The following is a 19,404-nucleotide window of genomic DNA, read 5'->3' as shown; positions in this document are numbered from 1 at the left end:
TTGCATCGAGTGATCGCAAAAGAAAGAAAAGAAACTGTTATTAACAAGCGATTACAGAACGCATATTAATCATGCAGCTTGTTCGTAGAAGCGATACAGACACGTCGATGATTATTATATTAAGTTAACGTTTGTACGCAGGGAATCCAATTAGTTGCAATATTCTACCCCCGCCCCCTCGTATTTGATACAAATTACACTGTACGTCCGGTTTAAATGTGTGAAGATTTGTTTTACATGAAACCTCTTTCATTATATGGAAGAAACCTAAGAGAATATTTGAAATTATTTCTAAATTATTATTAATGATTGTAATAATACCAGTGTAACTTTCTTAAATGGAACTACACCTATTTATTATTAATATTTTATTACACGTTATAAGAATTTAACGGTATATCTAATGAGAAATTAAAACAATAATTAATTGGCTCTTATTATAGCAAATAATAGCATGGGAAATTTAATTTCTAATTTAATTATTACGAAGTAACAGATTTGCACCGTATTGCTGTTTTTTTATCAACATTTCGATATTTATCATAATTAACTTCTGGTACAGCTATCACTTATAAAACTTTAATGCAATACTTTCTTCTATCTTATTATTGTTTATTATATGTTGTTTATTATTATTAGTCATAGCAAATTATTCGAATCAATAAAGACGAAATGTTATATGTGGTTAATGTTTTATGTTCCATTTCCTGTAATATGACAGCGTTTCTTCAATTGCACTGGGTGCTGTTCCACATGAACTTATTTTGATTTATGAAACGCTATAAAATCATAAAAAAATGTATAGTTGAATCATCTTGTAACATATTTCCGTCCAAAGAAATCTTGCTAATATTTTCACTAGTGTAGAAATATTAGGAAGAAATTAATTTTTTTTTTCATCTAGGCTAATCTATCTCACTATGAAACAATTAATCCATCTCATTCTTGCGTGACAATATTATAGTTTACATCAAACATTTATTAATACTTTCTACAACAAAAATTAATAATATGTTCACAGTAATTTGCGATGTTGCTCAGAAAAATTCGTTAATATTATTACTTCTAATAAGTGCTATACCATATGGAAAATATGATAATGACTAAATGGATATGGAAAAAGGAATATGGATAACGACTAAAAGTGCGCGAAGAAAGTAAAAAATTCAAATTTCATTGATTATTGATGATACAGTTGCAATGTAATACATCATTTTATGTAAATAAATATTTTATATTGTAAAATACTTTTGTTTCTATTTATCACTTTGTGATTATTGAGATATTTTTATTACACTGTGAATATTTGAATATGTTATAATTGCATGTATATACTCGCTCTAATTACTCTATTGCAAAATTAATACATTCCGATCTCAATTATAATTGATCGTGGGATATCGACCTACGACGTTTGGGTACCATTCCAAATCAAAACGATGGTCACGTTGCAATAATGATTGATTGAGTTCTAATAAGCTGGTCCTTTCGTTTCTAGATGTGCAACTTACGTTTTGTGGTTATTTCTTATACTGTATTGCAGAGTTCATTAAAATTCCGTGTATCGTTCCGTCGATCTACATACTAAGGTGAAACGAAATTTGTTGGTATGCAGTTATTCAACAAATCCTTTGTAAGATCTATAATTTTATTTAATGTTGCATTATTTAGTGTTTGTCGAAATTAATTTGGCAGGCTATGTTTCTTGAAGATATAAACTTTTTTATGCAGTATTCAATATTTTATTTAACAGTGTTATTAGAATTGATGTATTTACGAGTGTCTCAAGCAGTTCATCGCTTGAAATGTTTTTATATTGTCAGTAATAATATATCAACACAATCAGTATAATAATATAGAATAATTTTAAATAATTTGTAGAATAACATAGGTAATAATAAGCTAATAGTAACGTTCAGGCTTAATTAATGATCATTCTGTATATTTATCCTTAATCATTTTATTTGAATGCTCGATATAATTTTAAAATACGATTTGTAGGAGAATACTATTCAAAAGAGAAATATTATATACAATTTCGTCATATAGATTAATATCTATAAGAAACATAATTTGTAACGTACAGGGCTGAATAACGTAATACTACGGAACAGAGATAATTTCACGTGCAAACATAAAATGAAAATGTCAAATAACAATTTCTTGTACCTGGTTTTGTTTGTATTGAAATCGAATTTAACAATTATTCCAAATGTTTATAAACATATGCTCGAAACTTTTCTTGTTTATCTACGACTAGAAAAATAATAATGTAAATAATTCTTTCTGTTATAGTAAGGTAATCATTAAATTATCAATCCGAATTAAATCCTCAACCATCAAGTCTCAAAGTACCTTATTTTTATAGATTCAATTACCGCGTACATTTTTACCACAGCTAAAGGTTTTTCCGACGAAAGGACACATGTAGCTATAGTGTTACTTAGCGATCAAGGGTGGCGAGAATTCGACAAAGTTCCTTTGAACTTTAGTATTTTTTTGTCCGCACATACGCGCAAATGTCAATTAAGTTCGAACAACCCACATTGTATTGAGTATTTAACAATTTCAATAACTCAGCAATTAATGCATATTGTAAATTAATGTTATTAATGTGTATTATCAGTCACTTTTTTAATTATATTATTACTTATGTTTGTAAGTATCGTATATTAACTTTAGAATTTTTTTGCACTATACATATAATGGTACATTAACAATATTGATAAAAATAGTGACAGATTTTAGCTATATTAATAATTACGATTAGTGAAAATGTTCTTGAAACTGTCCTTTTTCTTACTGTAAACGAGTATTTGTACAAATGCAAATTAATTTCAAATTCAATTCATCTAAAGAATGACGCCGTACGAGACATATATGAGACGAAATTAAAATCCAACAATTTATTAATTAATTCATAAGTCAGCAGAGTGACTTAACCACACACTAACGAGGGCAGTTTCCTTATGTCTAAATTAACTTCTATAATATGATTTATATTCACGAATGGAATTAGACTTTTGCTTTTCTTACTCAAAATAAAGTTACAAAACATCACTGAATACGCTAATGTGAAATCATTTCGTACGAATAATTTGAAATGACATGAGATAAATGTATTTTACAAATTGCATCGTCCATATTTCCTGATATAAATCAACCTTTCGACTGACGCATAATTTATATTTTATTTGTTACTGTTTCTTACCTCGTGTTCAACTGTATCCTCCGGAACTGGAGCTCCATCTGAAACAAATAACAAATCTCCATAAATAATTGGTTTATTGTGAAATATATTATTATACCACAGTTTTTTATCATATTCTTCTGACTAGGTACAAGCTTTCATTTATTTCATTATTTTTTAAAAGTTCCAGTTTACATAGCATATGATACGTCCTCATTTTAATAAAATCATACAGACATATCATATATAGAACCAGCAACCGAAACCATCTAAAAAAAAATTAAAGGTGTAATGTTTACTACGAGAAGAACAGAATGTTTCGTAATATGTTAGTCCGTACTTCCCCGATAAGAAGAGAACGCTATTATAGCGTCAGATTATACTCTACTAATTTACAAATATTTTGCCCATTTGTCAAAATTGTCAACAGTAAGGAGGAATTAAGTTAACTCAATAATTCATATTTTATAGAATTAATACATTCAATAAAGATTTATTAATTCTTTGAACAACTTTTCTGTATAAATTTGTTTATATGCATGTTATCAATACTAAAATTTATTAAACTGTTTAAAAAAAAATTAATTTGGTAATAAATTGTCATATAAATGTTTGTTTAGCAACATAATCAGCCTGCAAGTTTTTAAAGGACAACTTTAACAAGGAAAGCGATATAACTTAAAAACTCGGAATTTCAAGAGCGTCATGTTAATGAGTTTTTATAAAACAGGTCAATAAATTTTTTGACAAAATTCATTTGTTCATGCGTTGTAAAAAAAAACATAGATTACACTGAACAAAAAAGGTTAATTATATTTTTGCTCTTGAATAATCGATTGGCTTTTTTATTTACCTTATTTGAATTTGTGCAACTTTTTTTGTGGAATTACATCATGGGCAAGGTCCATAAGAAAAATATTGAAAGAAAAGAATATATCCGAAGAATGAATTGATAAAACCTTGCAAACAATCCAGGAAAATATTTGGGACACTTCAAAAAATGAACGGAATATGACTGCACTATAAGTCATGCAGATTTTGAAATTTACCGATAATTCATTACAGAATATGGTTGGTTTCGACTTTCCTTCTCTTGAATTAAAGTCGCATCAACTACTTGGTTATTAGTAACTATTTAGTTAGTCAGATTTAAACTGACGATTATCTTGTGAAAAATTTATGGAACTAGCAGTTATTGCAAAAAATATAAAAGCTATAGAAAATAAAGTGCGGTTCATAATTTTATGATTGAATTTTATGACATCCTGTATGATCGAAAGTATACTGACTGCTGCTTCCACTGCTTATACAATAGCCGGTTTTCTGGAACAAGCAGATGTTATTTATAACTGAAGTTCAACCGCATGCATACATTTTTTTTGCTTTTCAATCTTCAAGATCGATGGATTTCATAAAATTGAAATTGAATTGCGGACCAGCAAACATTATTCGATGTAAAATCAAGATGTTATGGTTCAACGATATGCAAAATTCTCTATTAATTCGCTAATAGACATAATCCTAAAATTATTCATCTAATGTAAAATAAATTGAATACCAGCGAATGATAAATGCGACTGGTATCACGATCTACATAAACGTGATCATTATTAATACGTCGCGACAGGTTTTATGAAGACTTTATCGATTGAAATTACGACGGAGACAACAGTAGTTTAATTGATGTTTGTAAAAGTGATTCGATTTCTGTTTACTTAAACTGTTCATGTCATTTCTTAATCATACATATCTTCGAAGGATTTTAATTAAAATCTGAAAAATGAATGCCTCTATGTTCAATTAATTTTAAGCACTGTTTATTATGATCATGGACATATTAATTATATGTTTATTCAAGCTTCATTTTTATTTTTATTAAGAGAAGTATTAATCATGTAATGTAATGAACATTTGCATAATATAGTAGAGACTTTAACAGATATTTCAGTTAACACATCTTATAAATATACATATATTTTCCTACTAACACACATGATAATTTTGTAATATATTAATCATTTGTTTTTAATAATTGTGTATATTAGTATATAAAATAATTTAAGAACAATATATTTTTGAAATTAATTTATATTACTGATTATTATTATTAAGTATGGAACGTGAGTATGTATATTGCTCATTATGAATGAGATAAAAAAAATGTCTATTTGTCAAGATTTTATATGAGAAACTAATTTTCCTATTTTAATACATAATGAAGAAATAATGCAAATCCTGGGAACTTTAACTTTAATTGAAATTAATATAATTCTTCAGAATATTGTGATAATAAATCTATAATTGCAAAGTCAAAATTTTAAATGATAAAGATTACTTCTTATAGTTTTCCATGAAGTAATAGCACAAATCATTGCAAACATATTTAATCTCTCATCTATGCGTTTTCGATTAGGATAAAGTCAATTTTTTTCAGCACTTACAATAAAAAATCCATTAACCCGAATGGATTAGCTTTGTTCAGAACAAATACAAATATCATATAATTTCATTTTAATAAACATACATCCATACATTTAAAACCAAATACGTCTCGAAAATATGTATATTATTATCTACCAATAATCCAATGACGAATTAATTTGTCATGTTCGGTATAGAAATCAACATTCTTATAGAAGTATCTATAACCGTTGAAGAAAAATTCAGAAACACTTAAAAACGAAAATGGATCCAGTTGCTTTCCAGAAAGAACAAACAACACAAAATCACTGAAAACTTAACTACAAAAGTTACGGAAAGTTAGAAAGGATTAATTAACGGAGATCATTCGAGCGTATAGCAACGACAGTTTTCTTTCGTCGTTGTCAGGAGAGAAAGTCAATTACTGCGATGACAAGCCACAAAACATTTAGCAACGACGTACTGCGTCTCCGGAGATCTTCATGCTACGTGTTCAAAGTTAAAACGGTTCTTATAGTCGTTCCCTTGGCTCCACCTGTCAGCTACAGTTTGAAAGACAAGGCGTTCAGTTAAAATCACCTCATGCATTTCCTATTCACCGTGTATTTCTTTTTCCGTTTGATTAGTAAATATACATACTGGACAAATGAATTCGAACAAACTGCTTTCTCGGTCTCATTAAGGTAGTCGGGTCAATTGTAACCCACATCCACGGGTCACGAGCATCGGCGCAATCCAAATGAAACATTACCATACATTAAAAAGTGTAGGGCATCAGAAAACATCAGTTTAAAAAATAGGGGTTGCAAGTCATAGGCTTGTCAGCAATTAAATTTTTTTACGATTATGTAAAGAAAAATATAAAAAGTGAGAAGACCAAGAATTTTAGACAACTATTTTAAATAATCACTTTTAAGACATTTGTATAGCTTTTATATTTACAATTGTAAGACGTGTGGAAATTTCCTGCGACGAAACCGACAGGACTACAGGCAGGGTATGGACAGCGTCAGTTGTCACCCCCACCCACGTCTGTAGGACTAAGACGTACGCTGCAGGGCTAGCGGAACAGGACGGGCCCTCAGAGTCATTAGAACGTCCCAAACGGTCACACGCGTCAATAAATTGCATTTTCCATTGGAAATATATTGTATACAGTTTATTCAAACCTTAGTGTAATAATTCCTTAGCGCATCCTTTTCGATACGTATTTTTCCCTGTTTCTAACATATCAGAAGTGGGATTACCACGTGTTCGGTGTTGCGTGTGTGGGTAACACGTGTGACAGGAATATACCTGGCGAACAAAGTGCGAGACTGTGAAAGCCGTACGTGCTGTTATATATATATATATATATACAGTTCCAGATAGTGTGTGTAGTGAGCATGAGTGAGCTGAGGGAACATAGAAGCCGTACGCGGTATGATTCGTGTGTAACGGAACGTGAACGTTCGAGGGAGAGATCCCAGCGTGTGCGCTCGAGGGACGATTCGCGCGATTCGGGACGTGCACGCTCAGGAGAAAACTCGGGACGAGTGCGGGGAGATTCGCGTGAATCTTCGCAAGATTCGCGTGAGTCTTCGCGAGATTCGCGGGGACGTTCGAAAAAACGGTCGCGAAAAGGAAAGGAGACGAAGAATCATGGCAGAGCGGATCGCCGTCGTTCAGAGAGGCGATCGCGGGATCGATCCTCCCGAAGGGAGAGGGGGGGACGTTCGCGAGAATCGTCGCGAGTTAGGTCGCGATCACCATCGGTGTCGCGGAGGTCTTCCACGAGGGAGAGTGCGACGGTGGAAGCACTGCTTCAGACCGTCCAAAAATTACAAGAAGAACTGTGTAATGCGCGGTATAGGCCGGCCGCGCAGGAGCATTTAGTGCCTTTATTTGATCCGGCGGACGATAAAGCAGACATAGAAGTATGGGTGCGTGACGTGGACAGGATTGCGAGGCGCGGGGGTTGGCGCGATGAAGATATAACGTGTTATATTGCACGCCAATTGCGGGGGCACGCGCGGCAGTTTTTCGATGAAGAGCAACGGCGTGATCCCACTTGGGAGATGCTGAAAACAGCGCTCGTCGCTCGCTTTAAAAAATCCCTGCCCTTCAACCGGCTGTTCAGAGATGCTGCTAATTACACAGCTCAGCCAGGGCAGAAGCTGGGGGACTATTGTTTCAACAAATTGGCCAAGCTGAGGGCGTTAAAGGTGGACATTCCGGATGAATTTCTAAGGGATGCAGTAATTGGCAGCATCGGAGACGAGACGATCGAAAGGACAATACGATCGAATAAATATATGAGTGCCGACGAATTGTATGCGGCCATGCGGGAGATGGGCACGATGCCGAAGTCGGACGGAGTGTCAGTAGCAAAGATGTCGCGGATTTCTGATCGGGCGCCGATATCTGTAGCAGGGCCGTCGGGGGTGCGGGCCGCAAACAGAAAGAAGCAGCCAGGTGATCAGTCAAAACACACGACTAAGTTCGTGTGTTACAACTGCGGAGAAGAGGGGCACGCTGCGAGGACCTGCTCGAAGCCGCGGCGGAGGTGTGCGAGATGTCAAAAAGATGGGCACCTGGAGCGGTTCTGCTACGGAGCGAAGGTAGCGGTTAATGTAGTACAGGTGAGTCCCGATAATAATAGTTGGGTGATGCACGCCCGAATTAATGGAAAAAGGGTCCAGTGTCTGTTGGACACCGGCAGTGCGAGGACTCTTATTTCCAAGGCGGTTGCATTTCGGTTGGGTATCAAGATGGTCGAGGGACCTTTGATACAATTGCGGGGTTATGGGAGTTTAGGATCCTGTAATCGTTTGAGGGCGGAAGTGACGATACAAGTCATGGAAGCGATCGCCGATGTCACTGCTATTATTGTCGAGACAGAGGCAATGATTTATCAAGTAATTGTGGGGCAAGATTTCATTGGTCAGGACCATGTAATTTTGGTCAAAATGCGGGACCGGATTATTGTCAAGGAATTATCGAGCGTTGGGGTTGCGCCACAATTGATAATAGATGCGTATGCGACGGAAGCGGTAATTGATTTGAGTGCGTTAGACTGCGGCGAGATGTCGGAAGAAGACCGAATCGGTTGTATAAAAGTCATTGAGGAATATAGCGATCGGGTGACGACATCGATGCGGTCGTTGGGTAAAACAAGTTTAGTTAAAATGGATATAAAATGCACGACAGATGTACCGGTCGTTTATCGTCCATATCGAATGGCTGAAGTAGAGCGTGTAGCAGCGCGGGAAATCGTAGAGGAGTTGTTAGAAAACGGAATAATTCAGGAGTCTACTTCACCATACGCGAGTCCTATTACGCTTGTAAAGAAGAAAACGGGCGAGTATCGACTCTGCGTGGATTATCGGCGGTTGAACGCGGTTACCATTAGGGATCAGTATCCTCTCCCGTTAATTGAAGACCAGATAGATCGATTGGGAGGGTATCGGTATTTTACAGCAATTGATTTGGCTTCGGGGTATTACCAGGTAGCGATGGGCGAAGAAGCTATACCGAAAACAGCTTTTGTTACTCCCGATGGGCATTATGAATTTCTACGAATGCCGTTTGGGTTGACGAATGCGCCAGCTGTTTTTCAGAGACTCATAAATACCGTGTTAGGGCCGTTACGAAACTCAATTGCTTACCCGTATATTGATGATATAATTATCCCGTCGAAGACTGTGAAAGAGGGCCTGGAGCGTCTTCGTTTGGTATTAGGTCGACTGCGTGAAGCGAATCTTACGATTAAACTTAGTAAGTGTTCGTTTTTGCAAACAAAAATAACATATTTGGGACGGGAAATTAGTGCGGATGGTGTAAGGCCTGGAGAATATAAAATCACTGCCGTTCTCAAGATGCCGGACCCTAAAACCGTTAAGGAGGTACGTCAGTTCTTGGGTCTAGCCGGGTACTTCCGAAAATTTATTAGGGGTTATGCAGGTCTGGTTGCTCCATTAACCGTGCTTACGAAGAAGAATACACCGTGGACTTGGGGTGAACAGCAGAAGGCGGTTGTCCGTACTGTAAAGGAAATCTTGACGACGAGACCGATTTTAGCTATCTTCGACAGCGCAAAACGGACGGAATTGCATACAGATGCGAGTTCGTTAGGACTAGGGGCAATATTGTTTCAGTATGCAGCTGATGGTAAGCGGCAGGTAGTTGCATACTTTAGCAAGCAAACGACAGTTGATCAGCAAAAATACCATTCGTACGAGTTGGAAACTATGGCTGTTGTACTTGCGTTGCGGTATTTTCGGGTGTATTTGCTTGGTATACATTTTACAGTTATCACTGACTGTAATGCATTGCGTACCACGTTTACTAAGAAGGATTTGATTCCGAGAATTGGACGGTGGTGGCTGGAAGTCCAAGATTATAAGTTTGATATTGAGTATCGGCCAGGTTCAGCGATGCAACACGTTGACGCATTGAGTAGGAACCCAGTGCAAACGGTTGATGTACATCCTGTGGATATCACCGAGGCTGATTGGATTACGGCGGCTCAGATGCAGGACGAACAACTTGGACGGATTCGGGAAATTCTAATAGACAATATTCGTGAGGGCGAAACGAGGCAGTATTTTGCGGATTATGTAATAAAGAAAGGGAAACTTTGCAGGCGGTTGAAGGACGGACGAACACCATGGGTGGTACCACGTGCGGCGCGTTTTCAAATTTGTAGACTGTGTCATGATGATGCGGGGCATTTAGGGCTTGAAAAGACGCTTCGGCGTATTCGTGAAAACTATTGGTTTGCGGGCATGAATGTTTTCGTGGAAAAGTATGTGAATGCATGTTTGAATTGCGCGTACTATAAGCGGACTGGGGCCCGGAGACAGGGAGAGTTACATCCCATAGAGAAAACGCCGGTACCTTTTCATACTTTGCACGTGGATCATGTTGGGCCGTTCGAGAGAAGCAGGAAGGGAAATCGGTATTTGCTGGTTATCGTGGACGGATTTACGAAGTTTACGGTGATAGAACCAGTGAAGGACACGAAGGCAAAACGGGCAGCAAAGATACTCTTGGACATGGTGCATCTTTTTGGAGTGCCTCATCGTATAATTAGCGATAGAGGGACAGCTTTTACGGCTCGAGCGTTTCAGGTTTTCTGCAGGGAGTATGGCATTCGACATGTGTTGAATGCTGTAGCTACGCCTCGAGCAAATGGTCAGTGCGAGAGGTATAACCGAACAATAGTTGCTTCGTTGGCTGCTACGATGGCAGGGAAAAGTCCTGAGCAATGGGACCAAGAAGTAAAAATAATTCAGTGCGTTCTGAATACGACGCATAATAAAGGTATCGGAATGACGCCAATGGAGGCGTTAATTGGATGCAAGGTGCGTTATCCGGCAGAGGGATGGATTTTGGAAGAGGTGCAGGACGGAATTGAGCGTATGGATTTGAATGCGCTTCGGGGGAAAATATCGGAACACATTACGGAAGATCAACGTAAGCAGAAAGAGCGTTATGATCGGCAACGGCGAGCGGCAAGGAAGTTCCAAAAAGGAGATGTTGTACTGATTGAAATTACCGCTGATCAGCCGACGGGAGACAGTCGGAAGCTTCATGCGCGTTTTAAGGGGCCGTTTCGGGTTGTTACGGTATTGTATAATGATCGCTATGAAGTGGAAGATCTGAGAGAAGGGGGTCGCCGAGCGAAAACGGTTGTGGCTGTCGATCGAATGAAACCGTGGGTAGCGGCTGTAGAATAATAGAATTATAGAATAGTTAGTTTTGTTGGTCAACCCCAGCGTGCGTGTATAGTCAGGTAGGAAAAGAGGATTATTTACTGAAAGATTTGGAGGGTTCCAGGGCACTACAGCAGGTAGGCGGCTAAAGGTTGGTCGAGGTCTGTTACGAAAGGGGTGTACTTGGAATAATTAGCATTGAGTTTATATGTTGTTGTGGTTGTGATGGAGGTCACAACATGACAAAGGAGTTGGTTGTTGTGTTTGTGATGGAGGTCACAACATGGCAAAAAAGTTGGTTGTTGTGTTTGTGATGGAGGTCACAACATGGCAAAGAACTGGCTGTTGTGTTATGATGGAGGTCATAACATGACAAGAAGCTGGTTGTTACAGTTGTGATGGAGGTCACAACTGGGTGGAACTCGGTCGTCGTGGTTGTGGTGGAGGTCACAACCCGATGGACAATTGGGTGTTGTGTCTGTGATGGAGGTCACGGCATAACATGATACATGCGGTCATCACTGAGAGGACAGCGGGTCAGAACAACTTCAGTGGACATCGCTGCGTCGAAAGATAATGGACTAAGGAAAACAGACAAGAGGTTGAATCCGGACTGAGAGATGAGCGGAGTTCTTGCTTGGTGGGAAGACTCAATCCATAGGCGTAGCGGGTCGTGGAGTCATAGACATCACATTCAGGCGGGAAGGCTGCGTCTTTCTGCTGTCCAACTGTGATATGACTAAATGGACATGAGTGCCATAAATTTTATTTAATTATTGTTAAGAAGGGTTTTACTACTTGAGAATTAAGTTATTTGAAAGATTTGTATGTCAATGGGGCGTGTTTCTGTTTATGTTCTAGAAACCGAAATAGATTATTTGCTCAGGGATGAGCAAGTGGGGCAGGTTGGCCGAATGTAAGACGTGTGGAAATTTCCTGCGACGAAACCGACAGGACTACAGGCAGGGTATGGACAGCGTCAGTTGTCACCCCCACCCACGTCTGTAGGACTAAGACGTACGCTGCAGGGCTAGCGGAACAGGACGGGCCCTCAGAGTCATTAGAACGTCCCAAACGGTCACACGCGTCAATAAATTGCATTTTCCATTGGAAATATATTGTATACAGTTTATTCAAACCTTAGTGTAATAATTCCTTAGCGCATCCTTTTCGATACGTATTTTTCCCTGTTTCTAACACAATAATTTCGGCCATTTTATTATTCATTTAACAATGAACGTATTAATAATACGAATGAAACATGTAAATGTGATATACAATTTATTGGTTATAACTCGTCTTACTGCTTTCAGCCGAAGTAAATAAATGTTTATATCATTTAAATTACAGTTGAGAATGGTGACACGTGCATGAAAATAGGATATTATGTGGTTAAAAAAATGGCAGTTTTATGCAACAATTTTATATAAAATCTAATAGCAACATGCTTTATTCAAAAATCTCACAAGTAAAAGTAACTTCCTTTTCTTAAATGCTTAATAAAATGCTCTTTTCACGTTGCTCTGATTTCTGGAAACAAAAAAATGTAAATTATATTCGAAACAAATTATAGAATTTTTAGAAACGAAAAATTACTTTTATCCCACCTTGTATATGCAAAAAGAAGTCATTCGTTTAATACTGCATCGGTAACTAAATTCAAGGCAAATTGCTCTTACTCATGGTCGTTTGTAATTACATCAATTCGTTACATAATAAAAGAAAGTATTCGGAACCATGATAAAAAATGCTGTAGAACGTATTCATTGGTTGATGCCGATACACTAGAACGTATTAATATTTAGTACTGCTCTAACTTGAGAAAACAAGTGTAATATGCACTTTGACGACTAATTTACCAAAATTTATGCAGAAGTACATAGTACTGTTTGTTGAAATATTCCGAATTCGTGTTTGTAAACAGAGATTATAACAACGATGTGTAACAATCCTGGAACCTAAGTTCAGATAGTTACGAGCGCTAGGAAGGTAAAGAGCGGCTTTTACCCACTGAACGACTCGTTTTCGCAAATAAATATCGTGGGATTCGTGTGGTGTGCGGTTAAGGAGTGAAATCCACAGGTCAATATCTTTCAACAATTAGATTTATTCAATAGCGATAAGAAATGAAACTAACAAATAAAAATAACAACAAAATAAAGAAATATACAGGGTGTTACCTGTAACGCTACTCACGATTTTTCTCCCACTTGCAGCCACCTTACGAAAAAAAGTTTACAATAAAATTTGGAGGGTATGAAGTGCACAATAGATATTAGTAAAGCAAATTTTGAAAACAGTTTATCCTCTTGGCAAAGTCAAGGTCACCTTGGGTTTTTTAAATAGGAACATACAATTTTTTTTATTCATAGCTTTAGAGGACATCGAGACGAATTCAAAACATATATTACATTATATTTTTATTAACATATTACTCGATTTACAGAAGTGGAAAAATGTAAAGTACTTAGCTTTTGACTTTGGTAGGGTAACCATTATTTGGTTCCAAAGAGATCACTGAATGTAAACACGCGACTAGAATATAAGAAAAATACACTTTATTTAATTACATGTTCAAAATGTAATATATGCCGCCTTCCATCACATAATATTCCAGTCTTTTACTTCACATTTCCATTTCTGTAAATCGAGTAATATGTTAATAAAAATATAATGTAATATATGTTTTGAATTCGTCTCGATGTCCTCTAAAGCTATGAATAAAAAAAATTGTATGTTCCTATTTAAAAAACCCAAGGTGACCTTGACTTTGCCAAGAGAACAAACTGTTTTCAAAATTTGCTTTACTAATATCTATTGTGCACTTCATACCCTGCAAATTTTATTGTAAACTTTTTTTCGTAAGGTGGCTGCAAGTGGGAGAAAAATCGTGAGTAGCGTTACAGGTAACACCCTGTATATAGATTATAAATAATTAATCAGAATAAAGAATTAAATAGCTTTTGAAATAATGATAATAATAGAAATAATAGAATTTGACAAATTAAACAAAATGTAGTAGATAATCGTGAATTTAACGGAATGAAACTCGCTGGTTAATACTTTATATTGGATCGTATCTAAATCTGATCTCTGATGAAGCTAACTTTGCTTTTATAAAGGTAACTAAATTTGATATTCTTTGTATATTCGATTCTCGTGTTCGAAGCTATCGCAATGACAAGATTTATCTTGATTTGTACGATTGTGACTTATATAAATGCTCTTTGACGAAATTAATTAATATTAGCGCTTTATAGACTACCGCTGCGAGGAATCCGACCCAAGTGTGATTCTCTAACTAAGTGTACCTAAATACACTTTCGCAAAATTAGACAGATTTTATCTATTATCTAACGCGGTGCAGTCGACAACGAAGATTACGCTAGAGTGAGAACAGTATTCTTTTATTAACTCAAATTACCAAAATTTATTTGTATCTAATGAATAACTCTTCGGAACAGTTACTCTTTTATTAATTTGACTCGACAACTAATGTTTCATGACCCTTTTAGCCAAAACGAACACTGACATCAGATACGAGATCGACCCACGACCAAGTATCCAAGTGGCGTATACCCGTTTGACCAATCAAGTATCAAGATTCGTTGCGGCTCTTGACAGCGAAAACTGTTCCTAGTTATTCTTATCAAAGAGACTTGTGAATAGTTCGACTTTGAAAACTGTTCTGCTTGTAGACGGGTTTCGCTCGCGCTTTTATACTCGCAGGTTCGCCGAATTCCTGGAATTTCTATGACGTCAGAATATCTCAATTTTCATATAAATTCGTTATTATACATTAATTATAAGATTTAATGGTTTAATTATATTTTAAATATCGCTCTTTAATTAATGGCTAACAATTTGATATTAAAATAGTAGTACAACGGTGTTTTAGCGAAAAATACATTTTCTGTCCTTTTCTAATGAACTGAGCACAAATTCTACGTGAGCCGAATCTATTCTGATTTATAGCTTTTTAGTTGAAGGAAATAATTTTTGTTCTGGCTATGATTAGTTTAGTACTGGCTGATTTTACGTATATAAATTGATTTAGTTAATTAATTAATTTCATGTCTGATAATGCCGTAAATAGAAATAGTATCTCTATCCTTTTCTAGGATTAGCGCTGATCTCAAGGATTTCGGGGCGAGCATCGCGGCACGTAGGCACATCATAGCGTAACGGAAATTTATCATACAAAACTATTTATTAGAATTAAAATAAAATAATACATAATCTTGTTTTAATTATTCCAACTTAATATTCAATTACTTTTACGGAAAATATTACCTACTCTAAATCAAAATCATAAGATAATTATTATAAATGATATATATATATATATATATATACTGATTACCGACTGTCGAATTTGATAGATATGGTAATAGATACCTGATGTACTGTCGATAATTGTCAAATATTGTCGATAAATGATTCATTCCAGTTGGTCGGTAATGTACAAAAAGAAAAGGTTCCGCGAGACGTTACAGATGTACTCAGATAACATTCGTTTCGTTGCTCAACATGTAATTAAAAATTTTAGAAATAATAAATTAAATCAAAGTTCAAACTTTAACTGTTTTATACATACAATTTCATATTTATCGGATAACTGTTGTTGGATTAACCAGAATAAGGTTTCTAAGATGAACTTGTTAAATTTCAAAGTGTTGGACATTTCACCACAACCATTTATGGCTGCCGCAACGTAACGCGGCACCGACTAGTAATTTGTTGGAACAATTCTGTAAAATTTCCGCAATTTAAGTGAAAATTTTATGTTTGTAGTGTTTATTCATTGCAACGAAAGATGTGTTGAGACATATAAATTTAAAAATACATACATCAATGTATTTAATCATTTACAATACAATAATATATTTAACGCAATTAATTTATGACTAATATATTTTACTATAGTAAATTATATTATACTGATATAATAATAATATAATAATTTATAACTACCTAATAAAACAGACAAAATCTCTTCTAATATATTTCATAATATAAAATATATATTTAATACACTTGTTAATATATTGCACTATAACATTATAACGTGTATTAAGAATAACAAAATATTTACATATACTCATAATGTATACTGGTATTGTCTTTCTCAGGTTCACGTTAATTAAAAATTACGAAAATCTTTTAAGTATATGTAGTATGGTCTTTGAAACTGCATCAATAAAAATTAACTGATCATAACTGAATAGTCATAGTTTTACAAAGTTATAAGCATTCCACCAAAAAATTGTGAACAGTTAATGATTGAGCAAAACGAATTTATCATTCATTTGATCTGTAGAAGTTTTACTGTTTTTATTAGAATCGGTCAAGTTTAACAATTATTATTAATGACTATTATCTAACCACTAAATTAGTGTTTCTTAACATCGAGATCAGTATCATAACGCAGTGCAATATAAAATTGTACATAAAATAATACAATAACGTGTACATAAATTGTAGTTAAAAACAGTTATAAATTGCACCTAACGTTAGTTATAAATCAAGCCGTTATAAGTTATTTAAATCTAATATATTTTAATAGTCTCTAATATTTTTGCGTAATATTATTAGTGTTGCTATATCGGTTATTAAGCTGAATATCGAACTTTAATCTTCATATTGATACAATACATGTAGATGTTACTGTGAAAGACTGAAATCTGGAGAATGTCGACCTTCACCGGTGAATGTCAACATTCACATAGTCGCTTGGTGTATGTCCGAAATATTTGCTAAATACCCTTACTTCTGACTTATACCGGTAAATGTCGACATTCACCATGCACTAATGGTGAATGTTGAACATGTCGGAGATTTATATTTTCTTCTCCGTAATTCAGTCGCTATAAAACGTCACAACATTCTAAGCATACGTGTTCTTCCTCTGCCTATTTTGGCGTGAGTTTCATGTAGTATATTGAACAATTCTTCATTGGTAACATAATACTGTATATTCGTTTCCCCTGATTTTAATGGTACAATTAATTTCCTTTCATCATTAATTTTTAAAACGTTAAAACGTTTTAATCGTCTGTAATCCAAAGGTGTGTTGCACTTAGTTTTAGCAGAAACCGCTTCAGAAAGTATTTTAGAGTACTTTTCTTGAGAAAAATGAAAACAATTGTCTTTTCGTTTACCCGCAATTAATGAATTTAATTTTTCAAGAAAAAGATCATGATTTACTGCAGTATCTATTCAATATAAATTACGGTATTGGAAAAAAAAATTAAGAAAACATTGCTCGCATCATCAAAGCTTGCATAAGATTGACAAAGCTGACTGACTCCCAGCAAAACACAGGATTTGGCGGGAAAGAGCCAGTCGCTTCTTTATCGGCTCCTCTCTTTTGGACCTCCACCAGAGCATATCTGTGATTGTCGACATACACCGGTGAGGGTCCGAATGTACAAGAATGTAATAAAATATTCGATCTTTCGCCAACGTATTTGGTATGTTTGACATTCATCGATGAAAGTCGACATTCTCCAATTTCGGTCTTTCACAGTAACATAAACATATCCAATATTTTTATGTCAATTTCTCTTAAGTACTTAACACATTTAAGTAATGCAGCATAACTCTTTCAATTGTTCGTTGAATTTGCATTCGTCATATCGATTTAAATTTCCCTCTTAAAAGCTTAGTACAGCGAAGATGGATAAAATATATTTTCATGATTGTAACGACATTAGTAAAATTGATATGCAGTACGACGAGTAAAGACAATCGGAAAAAAGTTTTGAATTATCTATTCATATTGAGATTCATCTTGTTCAAGGTGTTGAAATGATGCATACCTCATGTTATACGATGACACATATATTGGTCGCATCAACACACATGTTCTCTTTCTAAAGATGTGTTAGCCAGTTACATCTTTACCAGGGAACAATCAGACAGTCGATGTCGAAAGATACTCTTCGTGTCGTGTTCTTGAGTAACAACGTTAGCCGATGCGTCACCTCTTCAACAACGTATATTCCTCTTCCACAACGCGACAATGGCAGTTATCAAACGTTAATCTACCGCTTACGCGACCTCGTTATTCAATGATAGTTTCTGATGTCAACAAGAATGAGGATGATCCGCAAGAGAATTTGTTTGTTGGTACCACGCTTTCAACATTGTTTATGCCATTGTTTCTAGCAAGAACCGGACGTTTTGTTATTGTCTTTCTGTGTGGTGATATACGGTAGAGAAAAAACCATCATTCACCGTATAATCATAATAACTTAATACGATGAAATTGCTAACCCGGAAAGTCACGATCTTCATCGTGTTTATTGTCTTATGTTCCCGTAACCAATAATTAAAAAGAATAGCAAAGTAAGAAGCGAAACTTACATGTTCTTCGTGTATTCTCAATGAGTAGATCTAATCAAGCTATTAATATCAAACGCATGTAACATTGAATGTTACACTGAAATGTCGTTGCATTTAATGATGAAGAATACCAACTTTCGTGAGGAAACTGGCGGCATTGAAAATGAAGGTTCTATCATTCATTGATTTAGAAATTTCGAAATTTTCAAATTAAGATCTTTAATGTGGGTCTTCGATAATTTGTGGACTTGAAAATTTGGATATTTGCAGATCTTATAATTTAGGCATTTGCGGATTTGGGGTTCTGAGAATTTAGGAAATTCAAAATTTGAAAATATAGGTATTTGAAAATTTAGGATTTTAGAATTTTATGAGTGTGGAAGTTTAGAGGTTTAAGCTTATGCAACTTTTTCCTTATATTTTTTAACGATGTCTGCTATTGTACAGTTCTTCATTACTAATTGTAAAAACTGAACTATTTCTCGGTAAGTTTTACACTTCTGTTTACGATAAATTACAAGTTGTCTCTTATAAAAATTGGTATACTTCTTTTGTGGAATATTAACTATTGGTTGTTTACGCTTTGAAATACAACCTCATATTGAATATTCAAGACGCGTGATAGAAAACATCCCGTAGTTCGACTTTCTTTTAAGTACTGTTAGTTTATAGAAAGCGGTTAGTGTCCGATTATTAGGTTTGAAAATGCGACATTTATTCAAAATTTATTCGACTAAACATTAGAGAAAA

At 35.2% G+C, this 19,404-nt stretch overlaps 2 protein-coding genes across 5 annotated transcripts in view; one reads left to right on the top strand and one right to left on the bottom strand.

The window, feature by feature from the left end:
* Positions 1-19,404, bottom strand: part of LOC100880726 (uncharacterized) — a 235,716-nt gene that overhangs the window by 10,942 nt on the left and 205,370 nt on the right. For 3 of the 4 annotated variants that reach the window (XM_076535255.1, XM_003705769.3, XM_076535254.1), the window contains one exon: positions 3,212-3,249. Coding sequence is in view for 1 of the 4 variants with exons in the window: in XM_003705769.3 (XP_003705817.3) it covers positions 3,212-3,249 (38 nt within the window). In the remaining 3 variants the exon portion in view is untranslated. Of the gene's footprint in view, positions 1-3,211; positions 3,250-18,128; positions 18,319-19,404 lie in introns of those variants that run through there. The other variant, XM_012291206.2, reaches the window with a different exon arrangement.
* LOC143265127 (uncharacterized) lies at positions 6,558-12,421 on the top strand. Its single transcript, XM_076535295.1, has 2 exons — positions 6,558-8,232; positions 12,169-12,421. Exons 1-2 carry the CDS (start codon positions 6,997-6,999, stop codon positions 12,178-12,180), a joined length of 1,248 nt encoding a protein of 415 aa, XP_076391410.1. The 5' UTR covers positions 6,558-6,996; the 3' UTR covers positions 12,181-12,421.

The sequence above is a fragment of the Megachile rotundata genome, chromosome 9 (assembly GCF_050947335.1).
Source record: "Megachile rotundata isolate GNS110a chromosome 9, iyMegRotu1, whole genome shotgun sequence".
In the NCBI taxonomy this organism is placed as follows: domain Eukaryota; kingdom Metazoa; phylum Arthropoda; class Insecta; order Hymenoptera; family Megachilidae; genus Megachile; species Megachile rotundata.
This window is presented reverse-complemented; position numbering and strand designations above follow the sequence as displayed.